Source organism: Amia ocellicauda, chromosome 8, assembly GCF_036373705.1.
Source record: "Amia ocellicauda isolate fAmiCal2 chromosome 8, fAmiCal2.hap1, whole genome shotgun sequence".
In the NCBI taxonomy this organism is placed as follows: Eukaryota; Metazoa; Chordata; class Actinopteri; order Amiiformes; family Amiidae; genus Amia; species Amia ocellicauda.
In genome coordinates this window covers 1,673,604-1,697,025 of record NC_089857.1, presented here as the reverse complement: position 1 = coordinate 1,697,025, position 23,422 = coordinate 1,673,604, and the positions used below count along the sequence as shown (strand labels likewise).

Below are 23,422 nucleotides of genomic sequence, written 5' to 3'. Positions count from 1 at the left end.
GTGGTGAGGGTCATGGATGAAGAATGAAAAGAAAAAAGTTGTATCCTCATGCACTTAAATTGTAGCTTGGCATTTTTTTAGAAATAGTTTTTAATTGTGGCCCAATAGTTATTTTTCAAATGCATGTTATATTGTAAACTTTAACTTTCTTTAAAAATAATGTTGTTTTTCCTCAGACTTCAATTTTTACTTTAATACTTTAATAATGTCTGACTTTCTGTTTTGGTAAAGAATAGTTTGTATCAAATATGAGGAAGTGACTAACAGAGCCTAAATAGTTAATAAATACATTTATTATTTGACTACGCCATATCTGTCTCTCTTATTTTTACAATCCATCATATTCTGATTTAGATAGCTTCTGACATAAAGGGTCTTCAACCAAATATGAAGTATTATTATATTTTTTAAGAGGATGTCTCTTTATATAAAGCATGTTTTGGGAGCTAATACACTCAAATGGGAGAGATGGAAGTTAGGTAGGAAGCTATACAAAAATAGCCCCTTTTCTGCCATTTGAGTACTTTTGAGTAAATTGTTAAAAACATGAAAAATCTGAATCTTCATTTTATAAGTTTAATAATATATAAGAAGAGTAACTACATTTTTTTAAGCTATGATGTCAAGAGCATGCATGTGTTCAGTTAAAAAATGTAGTTACTCTTCTTCAGTCTTCTTGCTTCTGCCAGTATTCAGATCAAAACAAAGGGCCGGGATTCCCCTTTGGAGAACTTACAGTGAGGGGAAAAATCCCCTGCTGATTTTGTACGTTTGCCCACTGACAAAGAAATGATCAGTCTATAATTTTAATGGTAGGTGTATTTTAACAGTGAGATACAGAATAACAACAAAAAATTTCAGAAAAACGCATTTCAAAAAAGTTATACATTGATTTGCATGTTAATGAGGGAAATAAGTATTTGATCCCCTATCAATCAGCAAGATTTCTGGCTCCCTTTAAGAGAGTGCTCCTAATCTCAGCTCGTTACCTGTATAAAAGATACCTGTCCACAGAAGCAATCAATCAATCAGATTCCAAACTTTCCACCATGGCCAAGACCAAAGAGCTGTCCAAGGATGTCAGGGACAAGATTGTAGATGTACACAAGGCTGGAATGGGCTACAAGACCATCGCCAAGCAGCTTGGTGAGAACAGTTGGTGCGATTATTCGCAAATGGAAGAAACACAAAATAACTGTCAGTCTCCCTCGGTCTGGGGCTCCATGCAAGATCTCACCTCGTGGAGTTTCAATGATCATGAGAACGGCCCAGAACTACACAGGAGGATCTTGTTAATGATCTCAAGGCAGCTGGGACCATAGTCACCAAGAAAACAATTGGTAACGCACTACGCCGTGAAGGACTGAAATCCTGCAGCGCCAACAAGGTCCCCCTACTGTACATGTACAGGCCCGTCTGAAGTTTGCCAACATCTGAATGATTCAGAGGAGAACTGGGTGAAAGTGTTGTGGTCAGATGAGACCAAAATCGAGCTCTTTGGCATCAACTCAACTCAACTTGAAAATGGGTCGTGGATGGGTTTTCCAGCATGACAATGACCCAAAACACACAGCCAAGGCAACAAAGGAGTGGCTCAAGAAGAAGCACATTAAGGTCCTGGAGTGGCCTAGCCAGTCTCTAGACCTTAATCCCATAGAAAATCTGTGGAGGGAGCTGAAGGTTCGATTTGCCAAACGTCAGCCTCGAAACCTTAATGAATTGGAGAGGATCTGCAAAGAGGATCTGCAAAGAGGAGTAGCACAAAATTCCTCCTGAGATGTGTGCAAACCTGGTGGCCAACTACAAGAAATGTCTGACCTCTGTGATTGCCAACAAGTTTTTTGCCACCAAGTATTAAGTCGAAGGGGTCAAATACTTATTTCCCCCCTTAACATGCAAATCAATGTATAACTTTTTTGAAATGCGTTTTTTTTCTGGATTTTTTTGTTGTTATTCTGTCTCTCACTGTTAAAATACACCTACCATTAAAATTATAGACTGATAATTTCTTTGTCAGTGGGCAAACGTACAAAATCAGCAGGGGATCAAATACTTTTTTCCCTCACTGTATGTGCACAGTTTGCACTCTGCTGTAGCCTCCATGGCAGTCCCTCGAATAAAATAATCAAGTAAAATAATAGCGACAGTTCTGGGTGGTGAACTAAATGACTATAAATCGATGGTTGTTTCGAAAAAATAGGGTGATGGGGCCATCACGTATGGATACAATATTTGTTTTTAGTGATTTTCGTGACTTTCTGATTTTCCCCATTGACTTCCAGCAAAGCAGCCCCAGAGTAAGCATCCGCGTCACGTCATGGCCTATTTCTCGACCTCTGATTTCTGTTACACAGAACGAGCTGGACATAATAAGCACACTGCACAGAATATGTTTCTACTGATAAAAGAACCTGAGAAAATTTTCATTTCATTGATTTCAGTTGAGTTCCCCTTTATCTAAACAAGGTTCTCTGTTTCTCTGTCTACCCCATCTCTTCTATAGCGATCTGGAATTTCCCTGGGAAGGAGCAGCACTGTCTCCCCCTGCAGGTTGGAGAGATGGTGTACATCATGGAGTTGTGTGAGGGTACCTGTTAATCCTCATCATAATAAACTATCAACTGATTATAATACTGTGCCAGTGCTTCTGGACTAATACTGCTACAGCTTCTACTATTTATGTTACTACTGCTTGTAATGATATATTGATAATATGCATTTTCCTTTTGTTTTCTCCTTCTGTAAAGGTCAAATGTTCAATTGGTATGACAAGGTTAAAGAGTTTCACAAAGCTTCATAACTCTCTCTCGCTCTCTCTCTCTCTCTGTCAGGATGGTACAGAGGCTACAACCTGAAGAACAGTGAGGTCTGGGTAAGGCAGACGGTTGGGGTGTGTTAGTGGTGGGTAGGGAGAATGCTCCAGTGCTCAGGTTTGGAAAGAAGAAGAAGAAGGAAAAAAATAATAATAAAAAAAAAATATATATATATATATATATTCACACATAGAAACACTTGTAACTGAACTGCTGACCCTGGAACTGCCTCTGCAGTGGGAGCCCAATTACATCACTGACACTGACCTGCAGGGGATCTAATTCTCTCTCTCCCTCCCTCTCCATCTCCCTCTTCCTCTTCCTTTCCCATCCCAGGGGATTTTCCCTGCCTCAGTGATCCAGCTGAAGGGCACAAGTGTGGAGATTAAGGGGTAGGTAATGTCTGTTCCTCCAGGTGCAGGCAGTCAGTGAAATGCAAACTGGCAGCCCTGCAGTAAGCAGCTATTTGTGGGTTATAGCATGGAGTGGAGGGAGGTGTGGGAGAGCAGAGAATGGGGGTGGGGTAAACTTGACTGCAGAGTTAGAATAATGATGTCCTCTATTGCAAAACCATTGTTCATCTCCCTCCCTTCCTCTACCTTTTCTCCCCATTTTCTTCCTCCCCACTCTCCCTCCCTGCTTTGCTCCATCAAACTGCAGTAAGAAAGAGACCATTGTTCCTAGTGAGCAGCCACTGGTACAGGAGATCACCACCACCCTGAGAGAGTGGGCGGCAAACTGGAAGCAGAGCTACCTGGTTAGTCTGTCTGTCTGTCTCTCTCTCTATCCAGCTTTCTTTGTATCTCTCTGTCTGACTCAATCCTTCAGACAGTTTGGCTATCAGTCTGCCTGTCTGTCTCACCACCTGTTGGCCTATCAAGAAGGCAGAATAGCTTTATTGGTGTAACACGGACAAGGTTTTACACATTTTGTCAAAGCATGTACTGTAGAGGATAGAGTAACAGAATGAAGCAAAATGAGGCATACATTAGCCTTCTGTCTGTCTATGAATCCCATTGTGTCTGTCTGTCTATCTGCACAAGTGTTTATATTTTTTGTTTCTGGTCACATTTGGTTTCATTATTGTTGCCCAGAGGAACTGTTACACAAGATAGGAAGTGCCCTAGAATGTAGAGAGGGAGGAGTGAGCAAGGATGTGAAAGAGCAGTCAGACTGTAAAGAACTTCACATAAAAAACTCGCAATCACCCTGGCCCTGAACAGCTGCAGTATAGTATAGTGTGTATACTGTATATATAAAATATTATTTATTATGTCCCATTTCCATTAGTGGCCACCAGTTAAAACATATTTTTTTCTTAAAGCATAACATGCACAATTCCTAAAATTATGAATTGATGTGTCTTTACATGCTGCTATAGTGTAAGTGAAATGTTTAGCAGTCTTCCAGATTGATTCTATCATATAAGCAACTTTTAAAAGGAAAACATACCAAATAATGGCATTATTTAACATAATGCTCTTTTAGGCTTTCAGCATGTGTAGTAACTTCCTGAAAAATGGAAAAACTACACAAACATTGTATTTGCCTTTACCTGCAGCAACATGAGTCATTATTATCAACTCAACCTGAGTCCTTGATAGTAATCATTGTTCCTGTAGACTGCCTCAAATGTTGTGGTGTCCATGGCTACATGAAAAACAGAATGGATGGAATTTTTTTTTGTCCTTTCCAACAAAGGAGATTAATGCACACTGGAGATTGTTTGTGCAAGTAAACAATCCCGCATTCAAATAAGGGAAAATGTCAGCAATCTGCAGCGATCAGTTTGATTGTAATGCACTCCAACCTTTGCATAACTTGAATCATCCCACTCACCTATGCTGGTTTTTATTAATGGACTAATGCACAGTAATGTACGTATGGGATTTTCAGAATCAAATGTGTTTGGAAGGTAATTAGTAACACTCTAATTCTGATATAATTTGCAGAAAGTATTTTGCCACTTAAAAAAAACAAAAAACTATTTTGTTTGACCACAATTATCATATTATTGCTTATATATATATGTGATGGGGTGATCTTTGAAGATCTGGAGGATTTGTGGTAGGAGTGTGTAACAGACCACCCAACTCAGATGTTGCATTGTACAATGTAAACAGGATTGCATGTAGCAAGGATGTGGCTGTTATAATGGGGGATTTCCGTTTCCCAAACATAGATTGGGAAAACCCAGTTGGGACTACAGAAGCAGAAATAGAAATGGTCAGGGAACCAACCAGAGAGAGAGCATGCATTGATTTGATATTTTCAAATGACCAAGATAGAGTCAGAGGGACAAAGATGAACTATGAGCACAATATGGTTAGCTTTCAGGCATACTTTCAAAAGACAAGTCTAAAACAATGATCTACAATTTTAGAAAAGCAAACCTTGAAGGTATGAGGTGGCACTTAGAAGAGTTAGACTGGGGCACGCTGGATACAGATTCAGAGAAAATGGATGGTTATATTTTAAGAATATACTACTTGAGGCTCAGGAGAAATCTGTACCAAAACAAATTGAGGACCAAAAACATTGGCTAAAATGGTTTAGTAGAAGTATGCAAAAAAATAAAATTAGAAAGAAAATGTATAGCGCATACAAAAGGGATAGAGATGAAAACAAAATGCAAAGTATATATTGAACTGCAAAGAGATGTTAAAAGAGGGATCAAGAAAGCAAAGAGGGAAATGGAAAGAAACAGGTCTTGGAGCTAAAACTAATGCAAAGAGCGTTTTTCAATACTGCAACAGCAAGATGTCAATAAAAACAGCAAGAGGTCAATAAAGGTGGATGTGAAACAGACTAAAAATTGAAGTATCCAGATTATTCCAGGTTTGACGGGAATGTCCTACTAGGAGAGACTGAGGGAACTGAACCTTTTCACCCTGAAACAGAGAAGACTACTTGTGGATTTGATTCAAGAAAATTACTAGTCATTCACGTTTTATTCTCGGACAGACAGTAGATTAATTTTTCTATGTCTATGGTATTGTTAGGATTTACTGACTAATATAATTGTGTTGTTTGCGTAACTGTGAAAGCTAATATTATGGCGTTGAATGATATCACCTAAAGGGAGCATGTACAATGAAAAAAGTATAGGTCTGAGGACTGAGCCCTGTGGTACTCCGTACTTAACCTCAGTTACATTTGAGTGGTTTTCTTTAATCTGTACATATTGCAGTCTGTTTGACAGATATGATTTAAACCAGGATAGAACATTGTGAGATAGGCCAGCAGGGTTTTCTAAGCGGTGTATCAAGATTTGGTGGTAAATTGTGTCAAAAGCCTCACTTAAGTCTAGTAAAATAATAAGTGGCATGCCCTAAGTCGGAGGACTGAAACATGTAATTTAATACTTTTAACAGGGATGTTTCTGTACTGTGGAGCCTGATTGAATTTTTTCATAAATATGATTATTCATTAAAAAAAGCTTGCAATTTGTTTGCAACACTTTTTTCTAAAACATTTGAAATAGGTTGGAAGTGAATTAGGGTAGGCACTGGATTTCTTAAGAAATTGTTTAATTACAGCTATTTTAAAGGATTCGGGACAGATCCTGAAGATAGAGGCATTAATAATATTGTGTATTAGGTGAATAATTAATGGAAGAGATTGTTTTAGCAATTTAGTGGGTATAGGGTCTAGTGTGCAGGTTGTAGTTTTCATTTTAGTAATTAAGTAATTCATTCTTAGTGATTTACTGTGTTAAATGAGTAAGGTAGGCAGGGCCTGTGAAGGACTGCATGCATTGGCTATAGTCATTGGCGGCAGCAGAGTGTGTTTTTGGGCTAAACTACGGTGGGCTAATCCATACAGTGGTGGGGCTCAAATCAACGTCTGAATTTCATTGTGAATACACACAATGGAATAGCACCCTTCCAAGTAGCTAGAAATACCACGCATTAGGCTGCTATGGGTTAGATGATTGCACTGACTCCTTTTTTCCTTTTTTCACATGCAAAATTACATCGAGAGCAACAGACGTGGACAGTCACTACTACTGAGTTTAGTCAATACTATTCATGCTAATTCAACTCGTTCATGTTCAAACCCAACGTGTCACACTCCTCACACACACAGAGAAAGTGAGAGAGAGACAGAGAGAGAGAGAGAGAGCGAGAGCTACACTAGATAACGGAGCACAACAGGTGGCTGCCGAGGCCACACAAAACGTGACAGTCAGCACAGTTTCCAAATCGACCCTATTATTTTAAATATATTCAAACTCACCATTTACGTTTTCAAAGGAGCACAATTGTTGTGGTTGGATCGATCCATAATAATGTTACAATTTCCCAAATGGCTTAGCTAGCTAGCTACTGTTAGCTAACGTTAACTCATGTGGCTCAGATCAGTGTAATGTGTGATGCACTGCATCACTACACTGCATGCTAACGCCCTCCAATTTCACACAGCAATGACGCAGTGACGCAAATAGAACTGGCTGGTGCTTATTCTGCTCTGTGTTATTCTTGGTTGTTGCATGGTGGGGCTAACATGATTCTTGGTGGGGCTGTAGCCCAACCAAGCCATACCCATCAAGCCATCGACTTTGCTATTGAAATGATCCATAAAGTAATTGCAGGTGATATTGGGAGGAATTACCTCTGAAGGCTTTACCTGCTGATTAGTAAGTGTCGCTATTGTGTTAAAAATAAAATGAGGGTTATTCTTATCTATTAATAGGCAGACCTAGCAGAGGACAGGGCTTGTATCTTATTATACTGTCATTCCATGCCATGTCGAAGACCTATAATTTTGTAGCTCTCCAATTATGTTCATATCTACAGCATTCTGTTTTAAGTGAGCGTGTGAGATCATGAATCTTGTCCTTAATGGAGCTACTGAATCTAAAGCAGTGCTTCGCATATTGTTGAAGTTATTTAGATCCTGTTTTGATAAAGCTGCCATGACAGAGTAGTACATTTGATAATAGCAGTAGGATTTAGGCAACAAGATTTTACGTTCCTCTCCTGTGTGTCTGTTGCTACTCCAAGCAGCTCAAATGTAATAAGGCAGTGGTCAGAAATCGTCTGGTTCTGGGGTAATATTATTAGGTTGTGAATCTCACCCCACGGGTAATAACTAGACCTAGTGTGTGATTGTGATGATGTGTGGGTCCTGACACATGCTGAGTGAAGCCTACTGACTCCAATATGGAGAGAAAACTAACAGTAAGAGGTCCTCTTTAATGTCAATATGTATGTTAAAATCCACCAAAATAATGAGTTTATCATGGTGTATGGCGAAGATTAGAGATCACTAAATTCGGTTATAAAAATGGAATTGGGGACAGGTGGAATATAAACAGCTATAAGCTGAAAAGGTGAATTTCAAAATATGTGAAGCTGTCTAATGGCTTAGTAGATAGGTGCAGGTCTGTGCGCCAGATGGTGGCTAGGCCCCCACCATGTCCTGTACGTGCCTTCTGTGAGTAAGTCATTAGGGGAGGCTTCTACTAATAGAATAGTGTCATCTGGTCTTAACCAGGTCTCAGTCAAGATGAGTACATCTATGTAGGACTGCGAGGCTGCAGCCTGACTGGTGCTCTGAAGAGTCACATTTTTAAACAACTAGCTATAATATTAGATAACATTAGAGCTCCTCTCCAGTTGGGATGGAGCCCATCTCTTCTGTATAAACCAGGCCTTTCCCCAAAACAATCCCAATTGTTCAGAAAAGTGAAATTATTTGATGCACACCAGCTTGTCAGCAGCTATTTAGAGAGGACAGCCTGCTAAAGGCCTCATCCCCTCTGTGTAATGTTGGTAGAGAGACAGTTTGATTCTGACATAGTTTTTTTTCACATTTTTTGCACAGCGATGTACAGTTTATTTTTTAAATCTCTGATTGTCTATGTCTAATATCGTTAATGCCAGTGTGAATAATCAGAGTAGAAACTTTACTGCTGGGCAGTTAATCTAATTTAGCCTCAATGTCAGAAACTCTGGCTCCTGGGAGGCATTTTATTGCTATAGCTGGTGACTAATTATGGGAATTATGGTTATTTTCAGATTCAGTTCAGTATGGATATCCGGTTCTTTTGACTCTTTGATTCGTTCAGTACTTTTGTTTAGCTGAATTCATGTTAGAGCCGTAAATGCAGCAACAGCAGGTAACTGTGACTTGTATTTACTAAGTAAAGGTTTTAAAACTGGTGTTTGATGGAGCTACCCGATTATGATTGCATGTCCTACGCTGCTTTTTCGCTTTCATCTAACATTTACACTCCCGGTACACCTACTCTTCAAGAACTGACTCAAATGAGTGTATGTGTCAGCCCATCAAAGGTGCAAGTGCACACCACAAATGAACAAGTCGAATAGCAGAACTATGTGTTCTGAATCAGTGAACTGAAAGAACTGAGGTTTCTAGTTCTTTGGTGAACTGAAAGAGAGAGACACGGATCTTGAATGTGCTGCTTGCTGCTGCACTAGGCGCATGCATGAAACACTGGTGATCTATTTCAACAAAATATGTGAGTGTAGTCATGCTTTCACAAAATGGATTGTATTTATTTAAATATACAATATTTACATTGAGTTGTCCAACCTGATTTGCTGGTTTAATAGTTACATTTACTCGATCAAAGTGATGCCTATACGTGTATATGTATATATTACCCAGAAATACAAGAGCACTATTTAACAGAGCAACATATATAACACAAACTGAGTTTCTATTAAGTCTTAAAAACTGTCTAAAAGTGATTTATATAGACTTTCAGGAATAAAAAAATGATATATATATTTGGATATGTTATAAAATTGTCATAACTTTGTATTGGTATTAAACTAAGACACAATCAATGCCTTTTCAGCTTCGAGATATAAAACTTTATTTTTAAGCCATTTAATTAATCACTTCACATAGATTGAGACAGCCAAATACGTACTGCAATCTTTCAAATATGTCACAATTAACAATGCATATTTATCATTGCCAATATTTATGTCAAATAAATAATATAAACAATATGTATAAGTGTTGCTTTTATTAAGTAAATTTATTAAACCAGCAGATCAGCAAATCAGGTTAGACAACTTGATGTAAATATTGTCTATTTAAACAAACACAATCCAGTTTGTGAAAGCATGACTACACCGATCAGCCATAACATTATGACCACCTGCCTAATATTGTGTAGGTCCCCCTTTTGCCGCCAAAACAGCCCTGACCAGTCGTGGCATAGACTCCACTAGACCTCTGAAGGTGTGCTGTGGTATCTGGCACCAAGACGTTAGCAGCAGATCCTTTAAGTCCTGTAAATTGCGAAGTGGGGCCTCCATGGATCAGACTTGTTTGTCCAGCACATCCCACAGATGCTTAATTGGATTGAGATCTGGGGAATTTGGAGGCCAAGTCAACACCTTGAACTCGTGATTCATCAGGCCAGGCCACCTTCTTCCATTGCTCCGTGGTCCAGTTCTGATGCTCACGTGCCCATTGTAGGCACTTTTGGCAGTGGACAGGGGTCAGCATGGGCACCCTGACTGGTCTGCGGCTATGCAGCCCCATACGCAATAAACTACAATGCACTGTGTGTTCTGACACCTTTCTATCAGAACCAGCATTAACTTTTTCAGCAATTTGAGCTACAGTAGCTCGTCTGTTGGATCGGACCACACAGGCCAGCCTTCGCTCCCCACGTGCATTAATGAGCCTTAGCCGCCCATGACCCTGTCGCCGGTTCACCGCTTTTCCTTCCTTAGACCACTTATCATAGGTACTGACCACTGCAGACCGGGAACACCCCACAAGAACTGCAGTTTTGGAGATGCTCTGACCCAGTCATCTAGCCATCACAATTTGGCCCTTGTCAAAGTCGCTCAGATCCTTACGCTTGCCCATTTTCCTGCTTCTAACAAATCAACTTTGAGGACAAAATGTTCACTTGCTGCCTAATATATCCCACCCACTGACAGGTGCTATGATAACAAGATTATCAGTGTTATTCACTTCACCTGCCAATGGTCATAATGTTCTGGCTGATTGGTGTATATGCCCATCTTGTTGAAATCTATTATCAGGATCTCATGCATGCACATAGTGTGAATCATATGCTATGACCTTCGCAGTCACCAGATCTCAACCCAGTTGAACACCTATGGGAGATTTTGGACCAGCATTGTAACGATCACCCTGCACAACTGTTAAGCAGCCACACTGTCCTCCAAACTGAGTGATTACAAGCCAGCTTTATAAACAGTTAAACTATGTCAGCAAGGGTGACAAACAGGGAACTCAGGGACGTCATAAGTGTCAATTCTTAACCAATACAGTTTATTGTGGGTATGACAGAAAAGGAAATGGGAAAGAAATCATGAAATGAGTGAAGTATAGAATATAGGACAAAAGAAAGTCTATAGAATACAACTATAGAATAAGGTTAGAGAATGGATATTAATTGATATATGGCAAAGAACTTGGTTAAAGGTAGAAAAGTACTGGGAATATAACAGGAGAAAAAGAAAGAGAAAAAGAAAGTGTTGAGCAGAAGCAGGATCCCAAAACACTCACTAGCATTCAGACCCTCTAAAGACAGACAACCCAACAAACACACAATGTAGAAAACAATTAGATTGATGGATTAGAATGGAGATAAATGGGATTGAAATGGATACAGTCCAGGAATGCAACTGGGGACAGGCTGAAGAAAAGCAACAAAGTAAAGGTGAAATGAACTGTGCTGCAAAGTAACTAAATAAATGAGCAATGTCCAAGTCTTGATGAAAATGATCATGGAAAAACAAACCAATGCCAACAGAATGGAGTGAGCTCCAGTGAAAATAGCAATGAAGGTTGAGGAGATTGATTGCAAAAATTGACAACATTGCAATGGTCTTGGGGAATAATCCAGGAATGATGAGTGAAGATGAATGCAGCAGTTGTGAGGAAAGTCCAAAACAAGCCAACACACAAACTGTAAAACAACACTAAACAGGATTCCACTAGACAAAACAAACTCCTACATAAACAAGTGCTAATAGAATCACAAAACAAAGAAGTATATGATATCTGAATGCACTGTTATATGGTTTTGATCAAATAAATGATAGAAATAGGAAGATATAGAAAGGATTGCAAAAAACAATGGAGTCACCCCAGTTATGACTGCCCTGTGTATACTAAACAGGTGCTGCATAGGTTGCGATTGGACAATGGATGATTTGAATGAGCCAATGGGGGGAGAGATAGAACCAGAGGACTGTGGGAAGTGAAGTTTTTACCTGGCCAGGCTACTGTCTCTAGTTAAAGGGACAGGTGGGTGTTTAACCACCCAGTAGTGTAACATTTTGAGTGTTAGACAGCGCTCTCCACCACCATCATCAAAACACCAAATGAGGGAATATCTTTTGGAAGAATGGTGTTCCATCCCTTCAGTAGAGTTCCAGAGACTCATAGAATCTATGCCAAGGCACATTGAAGCTATTCTGGCGGCTTGTGGTGGCCCAACACCTTACTGAAACACTTTTATGTTGATCACAAATTAGCAGTTCTCCCCTTTTGTATGTTGCTGTTTTTGCTTCTTGCTTTGTTAATTGCTTAATTGTATCATTCAGTACACCTGTTTGGATGCATCTGCATTCTTTATGTTCCTCCGCCAATTTATTCAGGTTTCTCCGTTAATTTGTCACCAGTCTGTGTATATTTATTTATTTATTTATTTATTTATCTATCCCCATCAATCTATCAATATGAATTGCTGCTGGGACAAATTGCAGCATGGGGGCAAATTAATTTCAGATAGTCAAGGTTGCATATGCAACCCAACATTACTATTGCCACTGAAATTAAAATATTCACTTTTGTAAGTAACCAAACAACAAAAGCATACAATGAAAAATGACCTAGGTAAAAATGTATTTGTTTATATGTTAAAAAAAATGTGTTTATGCATTTTAGCGTTTTCCCACTCTTTGCTTCTGGATTCACTGATTTGCTTTAAAAACATAATCTGGAGAATGAACTAAAGCAATAGCTTCAGTTGCATGAAGCAGATGGGTACAGCAAATCTCTGCACCCCTATATATACCCTTATCCCCATGGTCCCCTCTCTCCCCTTTGTCAAGCAGGGCATTCTATGACCCGAAAGCCACAATATTTCCACATATAGCAACACGTAATGGCACAGAAAATTATAATTTTAGGAACTGTGCATGTTACTGTTTTAAGCTTTCACCTTTTAAACCGGGCATCTCAAAAGAGTTTTCTTTTGAGTACGTATTATTATAATTATTCTTTATTTCTTGGCAGACGCTTTTATCCAGGCAACTTACAAGATACAAGAAATATAATAACACAGTATAAAATTTAAAATCAAGCATAATACAATTTCAAAATTACAACTGTACATACCTATTATTATGAAGGAAAAATCACTACTTTATTTTTCTGGATAGAAAGGTTGTCTTGTCAATATAAGTTTACATTTTGATTACACTGCATTATATTAACACAAATGAATACATATAAAAAACCCACTTATTTTTTTTTCGTTTTCGATTTCTGTTTAAAAAAAAAAAATACAATACTATCCCATAGTCCTCGTGGTACATCATACAGGAGGTAAAGAATTGGGCAGTACATTCAGAAAAGGGTGCTTGGCTGTCTGCTTTGGCAGTGGAAGAATCAATGCATTAATTAAACATTTACATTTTTTTTTTTTTTTTAATTAGCCTACTCTCTGCCATCACACTTAAGGGGTTATATTTCACGCACAGAGCACTGGTCCTGGACAGGCTACGTTGTCCTTAATTAGCTACAGGGCTTGATTGACTAGGCATGAGAATTCTCATTGGTGGTTCAGTTATTCAGTGAGAAACATCAAGGACACTTCCAGCCTTAATTAAGGCCAAACCAAGATTTCAGTTCTGTTTTCATTTCAGTTTCTTTATTGCAGTTCAGTTGTTTAAGGTTCTTGCCTTTTGACTATTTGTGTTCTGAAAGGTCCAAAGCACCAATAAAAGTTCTTCATAGTCAAGATTGTCCACAAACTATAATTGAACAGGGTCATTAAGACATTAAGGTAACTGCAGACACTGTGCTTCTTTAGTAGCAGAGTTGTGTTGCCTTAAAGCTGGGGGACTGGAATGTGTGAGCTTAGCATGTATTCTCAAAACTGTGTCTCCTCTTGTCAGGAGGGCCATGCTGCGCTGTTCCAGAATGTGGCTGCAATGATGTGTGAATTGATGGAGCGGCGCTGCCAGCTGCAGTCAGGGACTCTGCCCAGAGACACCCTGCTGGAGCTGCAGCAACAGGCCACTGCACTTATTGACCAGGGCAACCGGTAAGCACTGATACAGTGATAAACACTAACACACTCAAACACTTAACACACTTATTCACTGACCCATTCTCTAATACACATAATCAAAAGGCAAGTTCCTCTAACCTTATGCTCCCTGTGTGACCCCATTCCCTATCTCTAATCCTGTGCCCTCTTTCTGAACTCATTCCCTCTCTCTGCAGATTGCTTAAGTTGGACCTTGTGGTACGCGGACCAGAGGGCAGTGTCCTGAACCCTGACAGCACCAGCGTGGTCAAACTGTACAGAGCACACAGAGACACCAGTCTACGCACTGAACACAGCATTGTTAGTCATACTACTACTATACTACACACAGACTCGGCTTAACTGACTGACTTATCACACTGCACACACTACTTTGACTACTACAGCTCACCGCTTAATTGTCTGTGTCTGTCTTTCTGCCTCATTGTCTCACTGTCTGCCTGTCTATTGGTCTGTGACATTCTACCCCCCCTTCCCTGTCTCTGTCCTCAGAAGGGTGGTGAGGGTGGCATGCCAGCAGGTCCACGGATCTTCTCCCCTACACTCAGCCTGTTCCTGTCAGTGAGGAATTTTGTGTGTCGTGTGGGTGAGGAAGCTGAGCTCTTCATGTCCCTCTATGATCCGAATGAGCAGAGGAGTATCAGGTAAGGGTACTGGGGCAAAGGAGAACATGGAAATATGGAAGAAATACAGACGTGCTCAAATTTGTTGGTACCCCTCCACAAAAAACGAAGAATGCACAATTTCCTCTGAAATAACTTGAAACTGACAAAAGTAATTGGCATCCACCATTGTTTATTCCATATTTAATAGAAATCAGACTCTGCTTTTGATTTTGTTTTTCAACATAATATTGTAAATAATAAAACAAATGAAAATGGCATGGATAAAAATGATGGGACCCTCAACCTAATATTTTGTTGCACAATCACTGCAATTAAATGTTTTCTGTAGCTCTCAATGAGACTGCTGCACCTGTTAGATAGTTTGGCCCACTCTTCCTGAGCAAACTGCTCCAGCCGTCTCAGGTTTGATGGGTGCCTTCTCCACCTGCAAGTTTCAGCTCTTTCCACAGATGTTCGGTAGGATTCAGATCAGGACTCAAGGAATGCCACTTCAGTACAGTCCAATGTTTTGTTCTTATTCATTCTTGGGTGCTTTTAACTGTGTGTTTTGGGTCATTATCCTGTTGGAGGACCCATGACCTGCGACCGAGATAGTCTTCAGATTTCATTGTGCCCTGCACAGATTCAAGGCACCCTGTGCTAGGCAAAGCAGCCTCAAAACATAAACGAGCCTCCTCCATGTTTCACTGTAGCTATGGTGTTCTTTTCTTTGAAAGCTTCATCTTTTTGTCTGCGAACATAGAGCTGATGTGACTTGCCAAAAAGCTCCAGTTTTGCCTGATCTTTTCCAAAGGACATTCTCCCAGAAGGATTGTGGCTTGTCAATATGCTTTTTAGCAAATTCCAGTCTGGCTTTCAACTTTCTTTCAAAAGTGGTCTTCTTACATGAAAGCCACTTTTGCTCAAAAAGCGATGAATGGTATGATCAAAAACGGACGTACCTTCACCTTGGAGTTTAGCTTGTACAGTGAGGGAAAAAAGTATTTGATCCCCTGCTGATTTTGTACGTTTGCCCACTGACAAAGAAGTGATCAGTCTATAATTTTAATGGTAGGTGTATTTTAACAGTGAGAGACAGAATAACAACATAAAAATTCAGAAAAACGCATTTCAAAAAAGTTATAAATTGATTTGCATGTTAATGAGTGAAATAAGTATTTGACCCCTTCGACTTAGTACTTGGTGGCAAAACCCTTGTTGGCAATCACAGAGGTCAGATGTTTCTTGTAGTTGGCCACCAGGTTTGCACACATCTCAGGAGGGATTTTGTCCCACTCCTCTTTGCAGATCCTCTCCAAGTCATTAAGGTTGAGGCTGACGTTTGGCAACTCGAACCTTCAGCTCCCCCCACAGATTTTCTATGGGATTAAGGTCTGGAGACTGGCTAGGCCACTCCAGGACCTTAATGTGCTTCTTCTTGAGCCACTCCTTTGTTGCCTTGGCTGTGTGTTTTGGGTCATTGTCATGCTGGAATACCCATCCACGACCCATTTTCACTGCCCTGGCTGAGGGAAGGAGGTTCTCACCCAAGATTTGACGGTACATGGCCCCGTCCATCGTCCCTTTGATGCGGTGCAGTTGTCCTGTCCCCTTGGCAGAAAAACACCCCCAGAGCATAATGTTTCCACCTCCATGTTTGACGGTGGGGATGGTGTTCTTGGGGTCATAGGCAGCATTCCTCCTCCTCCAAACACGGTGAGTTGAGTTGCTGCTAAAGAGCTTGATTTTGGTCTCATCTGACCACAAAACTTTCACCCAGTTCTCCTCTGAATCATTCAGATGTTCATTGGCAAACTTCAGACGGGCCTGTACATGTGCTTTCTTGAGCAGGGGGACCTTGCGGGCGCTGCAGGATTTCAGTCCTTTTTGTGTTTCTTCCATTTGCGAATAATTGCACCAACTGTTGTCACCTTCTCACCAAGCTGCTTGGCGATGGTCTTGTAGCCCATTCCAGCCTTGTGTAGGTCTACAATCTTGTCCCTGACATCCTTGGACAGCTCTTTGGTCTTGGCCATGGTGGAGAGTTTGGAATCTGATTGATTGATTGCTTCTGTGGACAGGTGTCTTTTATACAGTGTGACAGAACCGGAGGTTAAAAAAAATAAAAATAAAAATAAAAAAATACCTGGGATGTGGAACACTGGGGAAGGAGGAGTGTGACAGGGAGGGGGTTAAGAAGATGGCCCCAGTTAAGGTGCAGTGGACAGTGGAAACGGAAGCAGCCTTCCGTATGATCATTAAAATTTTGTGTAGTGAACCGGTGTTGACGGTACCAGATTTCACTAAACGGTTCATAGTGCAAACGGATGCATCTGACATAGGACTGGGGGCTGTTCTGTCTCAAATCGTAGATGGAACGGAGCACCCAGTATAAAATGGGCGCTGAACTCCCTGAAATACTACTTGCTGGGGCGGGAATTTTCCCTGGTTACTGATCACTCTCCGCTTGTATGGATGAAGGATCACAAGGACCGCAATGCTAGGGTCACTAGGTGGTTTCTGGCATTGCAGCCCTTCAAGTTCACAATTGAACACCGTAGCGGTAGGTGTAATGCTGTTTTATTGTTTTATTTGGTATAGTATTTTACATTTTCATTAAATAAAAACAATTCAATTTTTTAATACTTATGATTAAAATCTTTAAAAATCAATTCTTAAAATCACTTAAAATTTTTAAAATCTGTGATTTTAACAAAGAACAAAACAATTAACTTCAAAATAAACGTGCCCAAAACAACAAAACAAACGTGATTAAAGCAAAAACTGCTCACCAACATAAAAGTCAAATACATTGAAAATAACTGAAAATGCATTGGACAAAATAAAGAAACAATTAAAAAGGTAAAAATAAAAAACAAACAAAAAAGGTCCAATGCATTTAAAATTAAATCCAAAACGGTCAATGTATTTGACAAAAGAATATAACAAAACTAAACCAAAAAAACCCTAAACAATTAGTGGTTTAAAAGCAACTAAATCTTTAAAAACAATTAAGATTCCTTTTTAAAATCATTTTAAAAACAATCATCCATAAAATATTTAAAAGATCTTGGACTCGGGCTCCAGCAGGGGGAACTGACCGTCCCCGGAGGTGTAATGCTAATGCGGATGATTTGTCGCGGGTGCATTGCAGGGGTTTGTAGGTCGCTCAAACCGGTGGTTTGGAGCTGGGAAGGAGGATGTGTGACAGAAGCGGAGGTTAAAAAAAAAAAAAAAAAAAATTGTCATTCCCTGTCTGCTTATGGACTGCAGGTGGTTGGGGTGATTGAGCAATTAAGGTCAATCAACCCCAGCAACCTGACATATATAAATAGGGGTGGGGGCAGAGGACAAAGGGAGAGTGTTGGGCCGGTAGCAAGGGAGTTGTTTTTGAGCTGATGGTTTGGTTTGTTTTAACTGTGTAGTCAGTGGACCAGCCGGTTTTTTGTGTTGGAGTTATTTAGTATAAAACTTTGGTTGGCCCACGCGCCACATTTAGTTTGGTTATTAGATCTATAAATTGTGAAGTGTAAGATATTAGGAGCTGGGATTGTCGGGACCCGCCCTGAAGAGTGGACGCAGTAAAGGTTGGGTTCGGTCAGGTCACAGTAGGAGACCTGAGAAGAAAATAGTACTGTGAAGAAGAAAACATGTAAATAAACTAATCCCTGAACCCGTGGAGTACAGCCTGGTTTTTCTGCCTCCCTTCGGACAAAAGTAGAGGTAACCTTATCGGGGGAGTCCGGGCTTCACAACAGGTAATGAGCTGAGATTAGGAGCACTTTAAGAGAGTGATTAAGAGAGTGCTCCTAATCTCAGCTCGTTACCTGTATAAAAGACACCTGGGAGCCAGAAATCTTGCTGATTGATAGGGGATCAAATACTTATTTCCCTCATTAACATTCAAATCAATTTATAACTTTTTTTGAAATGCGTTTTTCTGGATTTTGTTGTTGTTATTCTGTCTCTCACTGTTAAAATACACCTACCATTAAAATTATAGACTGATCTTTTCTTTGTCAGTGGGCAAACGTACAAAATCAGCAGGGGATCAAATACTTTTTTCCCTCACTGTATCTCTTTGGCAGTTATCCTAGGTTCTTTTTCTACCATTCGCACTATCCTTCTGTTCAATCTGGGGTTGATTTTCCTCTTGCGGCCACGCCCAGGGAGGTTGGCTACAGTTCCATGAACTTTGAACTTCTTAATAATATTTGCAACTGTTGTCACAGGAACATCAAGCTGCTTGGAGATGGTCATGTAGCCTTTACCTTTACAATGCTTGTCTATTTTCTTTCTGATCTCCTCAGACAACTCTCTCCTTTGCTTTCTCTGGTCCATGTTCAGTGTGGTGCACACAATGATACCAAACGGCACAGTGACTACTTTCCTCCATTTAAATAGGCTGAATGACTGATTACAAGATTGGAGACATGTGATACTAATTAAAGAAACGAATTAGTTTGGAATATCAGTATAATCCAATTATTTATTATCTTTTCTCAGGGGTAGCAACAAATGTGTCCAGGCCATTTTAGAATATCTTTGTAGAATGAGCAATAATTGATCTCTTTTCACAGCTTCTTTGCTTTATTCTATGACATACCAATGGCATGCAAGTATACATGATGCAATAGTTTTTAATTTAATCAATTTTCAGGAGGAATGAAGCACTATTTCAATGTGCTGTAAGGGTAACAACAAATTTGAGCATGTCTGTAGGAGAGAGGCATGTGGAGAGGTCAAGGGACAGTACAAGATGGTCTTATGCTCAACTTTAATTCAAAACATAACTCCTGCCCTGATGTGTGTGTGTGTGTGTGTACACATATGTATTAACTTTGACAAATTATTCTGAAAAACCATGATTATGAACAAAGACAAACAGCCTTCCTGACTGTAGGAATTGCTGGAGATGCAGTTTCTGATGCTTCCAGCAGGGGGTAGCCTCGACCCAGCAGTCTGCAGATGAGGCCTGGGAGCCTTGCTGAGTATGGACATGGATCTACAGAGGTTGCAATAATGCACCTACAGTTGGACTGGGACAACAGTCATACAATAAGGAGACTTTCAGCTCCTCTGAATCTCACGATTCATTTCAGTTCACTTCCTCTACAGAGAGAGAAAAAGACAAATTCACATAGAGAGAGACACGAAGAGAGGGAAACCAAACATTAAGGGCAGCACTCCTTATTAAAATATTAGTACTGATTTAGAAACAACACATTTAAATACAATCGCTTACATTAGCTGGTTGAACTAATTCAGGCTAATCAGACGTTAGCCGGATTTAGTTAACCCAATAATTTAAGTGTCATGTAAAACCAGGTTTGAACATGGGGGTCAGCCAAATCCCCCAATATATTCTGTTTGGATAGTTTTGAGGGACTATGATTAACCATATAATATAAGATTTCAGGTGTTTTTAGTTTCTGAGATCAGGGAGACCCTCTAGTGGCCATCCAAAATATACGTTTTCTGATCTTAAAATTGACTGATTTCAGTTCTTTGATTTGTGACACTTCTATAAAGGTATGACTTTAATTCCTGATTTTAATGATAGTACCAAAGGAGAGCTACAACCATGAACATGCACCATAACAATGGTTCCCAAACCTTTTGGCTGGTGCCTTCTCTATACATTTGGGTCACACCTAAATATTTATATTACCATTTATATTTTTGACTCTAACGCATAATAAAGATTACTTTTTATGATATGATGGACTTGTATTTGTCCATTTATATTAGTAATACCAGAATCTCTCTATGCATTAACCTATTCTTAATCCATCTACTACTCACTTAATTTAATGAGCCAGGTAAGCCTGAATCAACATAAAGAAGATACAATAACGCCCTCAATTTCATTTGATTTTACCAGTTATTTAATATATATATATATATATGTATATATATATATATATATATATATATATATGTATAGCGTCTTTGTTATTAAAAAAAAAAAAAAAAAATCATAAACTTCTGCAGAATTCGATTTTTTGGCCATGAACTCCAGCTGCAGTGTTGTCTTTTCACTGTCTGCCTCAGTTGTGGTTACTGTTACTGCCATTTTAATTTGATCTTAATGCATTTCCAAAATATTACAGCAGAGATTACTGGCGGAGTTTCCCACTACTCGTTGACATTTTGGAACTGCAAGTTACTTGTATGTATTTATTTTATGTATGTACTTAATTTTGTAAATTTGAACAGTTAAATACTTCAATCTGGTGCACTGTGATAGAAAAAGAGGCTAGATCTGTGAAGAATTTTGTCCTTTTGTAAATAACCCATGCAGTTATATCAACTTGAACCTACACTTGAGCCATCAAAGAAATTAAGTAAAAGATGTCACACATGTTCTGGTTTATTTAAAGTGTTTTTATTCCACTGCAGTCAATTCACGAGAAGAAGAAAACTAAAATATACAGGGTGCAGGGCACACACATCAGTGGCAAAGTTTGCATCCCACATTTGGACTTCATTTTCCTGGGCTTTGAAAAGAAGACTTCCAATGCACTTTGGTAGTCGAAGTTATCTGGGCTCGGCCCGTTGATGGAGACTCTTGGGCAGGCAGCAAGATGCTCTCCTTTCAGCCTTTACACTAGCTATCCTAGCTACGTCTGTTGCTGTTTCATCTGGCGTATCTCTGAACTTGATTACAATTCAACAGCTTTGAATAAATTAGTATAATCGACATAATGTTACATATCACAGTCGGGATATAACTTTTCCAGCTTGATGCTGGAAATAATGTAGTCTACTACCAGTACAGTACAAGTGTGTAACTAACATTAGTTGTTTTAACTTTACATACCATTGTAACCACTTAATTCATATTGATGTAAATGTTGTTAGTGAGAGTTAACTCCGGGAATAGAGTATGAGCAAACTTGGCCAGCCTACTGATAATGTTTACGCTGTAGCGTAAGGTACACTTATAAATTTCAATTAAAGAAGTGAATTTATAGTATCACCTTATCACGAATCCTGGAATCTTGTAGAACTCAATTTCTGTAATAATTGGACGCAGACACCAATTCCAAAGATATAAATTGTCAAATTTATTCAAAACAAAGATTAAATGTAGCACTACACTAATTATACAAAAGGGAAAAACTAATTAAAATTCAACTCTAGATCAACAAATCAAAGACAAATCACTTCCGTGACCAAATCAAAGACCATGGGATCGCATATGATAACACAAATCGTTAAACAAAAAAGGTTATAAACACATTGACTACAATCCCGGTTAGTAAGACGAAGGTGAGTCTCTCGTTAGTATTATTAGTCAGACATTAAATAACTACGCAGGTTAGTATTTATGTCAGGTAACTTCTCGTTATATATATATCAGTCTCATTTACGTTTAGGTGCCGAGAAAGATCCTATCATTACTTGTTACCACAATTTCCCTTAACTGATTATTATTCAATGATTAAGGATAGGCAGGGCCACCAATAATCTAATGTCTATTAACTTGTGCCAATTTCAGACTAAACAGTTACACTAGAATTAGAAGATATTTCTCGGCGTTGACAGATTTTATTTCTAAAATTATCAACAAAACAGTTTAATGAAACACACATTTATATTTAGGAAAACTAAATGATATTACACATTCTAGAGTTATGAATCACAGATTAACATTTCTAATTGATTTCTCAAATGTCATGAATCATGAACTCCAAACTGTTAAACTTATCTGAACTTCGTCGCAGAGAGGCCTCTCTGGCTTCGGGCTCAGATAACAGCACACGGCACGAGGTCCGTGTGGTTTGGAACAAAGGCAGTCCGGTTCGGCTTTGTCCAAGAACTTCCACTCAGTCGATGCACCTGGAAGTTGGGGATTCGCGAAAGTAGTGTCGTTTCCAAACAGATTTTCCACTTGTTTGAAGGCTCCAAGGTTGTGCACAAAATCTTCTTTGTAAGCAGGGTTCCACCGTAGTTACTTGAAGACAAAGTCTTTGAGGAAAGCAGGGCCCTGTTTGTTCCAAGGGTCAAGTTTCTTAAGACTCAAATAGCTATTTAAATGACTCACACTTTCGTATACAGTCGACTTAGTCAATTGTCCAGCTGTAAAACTACACTGATCAGGTGGGCACAGGCGGGCAGCGCAGTCTGTAAAGTTCTTTATTTAATAAAGTCCTTTAAAAGAATTCTTCGTACGGCTCAATCTCCTTCTCCCAGTTTAACTCTTCTGTTGCCGGCAAAGACTTGGTTGGTTTCTGGTTCCGGTTCTGGCAACAGAGCTACAGGTTGAGCTGTGGCAGCGAGTTACTGGTTCAGGTGAGAGAGAGCGAGAGAAAGACCGTCCGCTGTTCCTTATAGTCTGTCAGATCAATAGGTGATTGGTTCCTGAGTTCTTGAGATTGGATTTCGGTTTCAGCCCCCAGTGTCCTATTGGAGGGGGGCTTGATTTATGACTGATGTCAATCCATGCCATCTTTTGGAAATGCCGGTTGGCCCGGGTTCGTAGCTCTATGTCGGGATTTCGGCTCTCGTCCACTTCAAAGAGTTTTTATCACCTACAGGCCCCTTTCTCCAGACATCTCATAGCAGAATTCCAAACTATTTGGCCTCTTCTCGGTGCCATCCTCCCCAAAACTGTCACAAGCTGATGAGCTAAGGAAATCTGATAACTTTGGGGGGGAGAGGTCTTCTTTAGATCAGTGCTTCAGCTCAGAGCC

General features: G+C 39.5%; 1 protein-coding gene across 2 annotated transcripts in view; it reads left to right on the top strand.

Annotated features, from left to right (window-relative positions):
• Positions 1-23,422, top strand: part of LOC136755306 (dedicator of cytokinesis protein 2) — a 435,882-nt gene that overhangs the window by 24,429 nt on the left and 388,031 nt on the right. For both annotated transcript variants that reach the window (XM_066711776.1, XM_066711775.1), the window contains exons 2-8: positions 2,504-2,587; positions 2,832-2,872; positions 3,150-3,205; positions 3,474-3,570; positions 13,964-14,112; positions 14,295-14,418; positions 14,611-14,762. In XM_066711776.1, the coding sequence (XP_066567873.1) occupies positions 2,504-2,587; positions 2,832-2,872; positions 3,150-3,205; positions 3,474-3,570; positions 13,964-14,112; positions 14,295-14,418; positions 14,611-14,762 (703 nt within the window). The remainder of the gene's footprint in view (positions 1-2,503; positions 2,588-2,831; positions 2,873-3,149; positions 3,206-3,473; positions 3,571-13,963; positions 14,113-14,294; positions 14,419-14,610; positions 14,763-23,422) is intronic.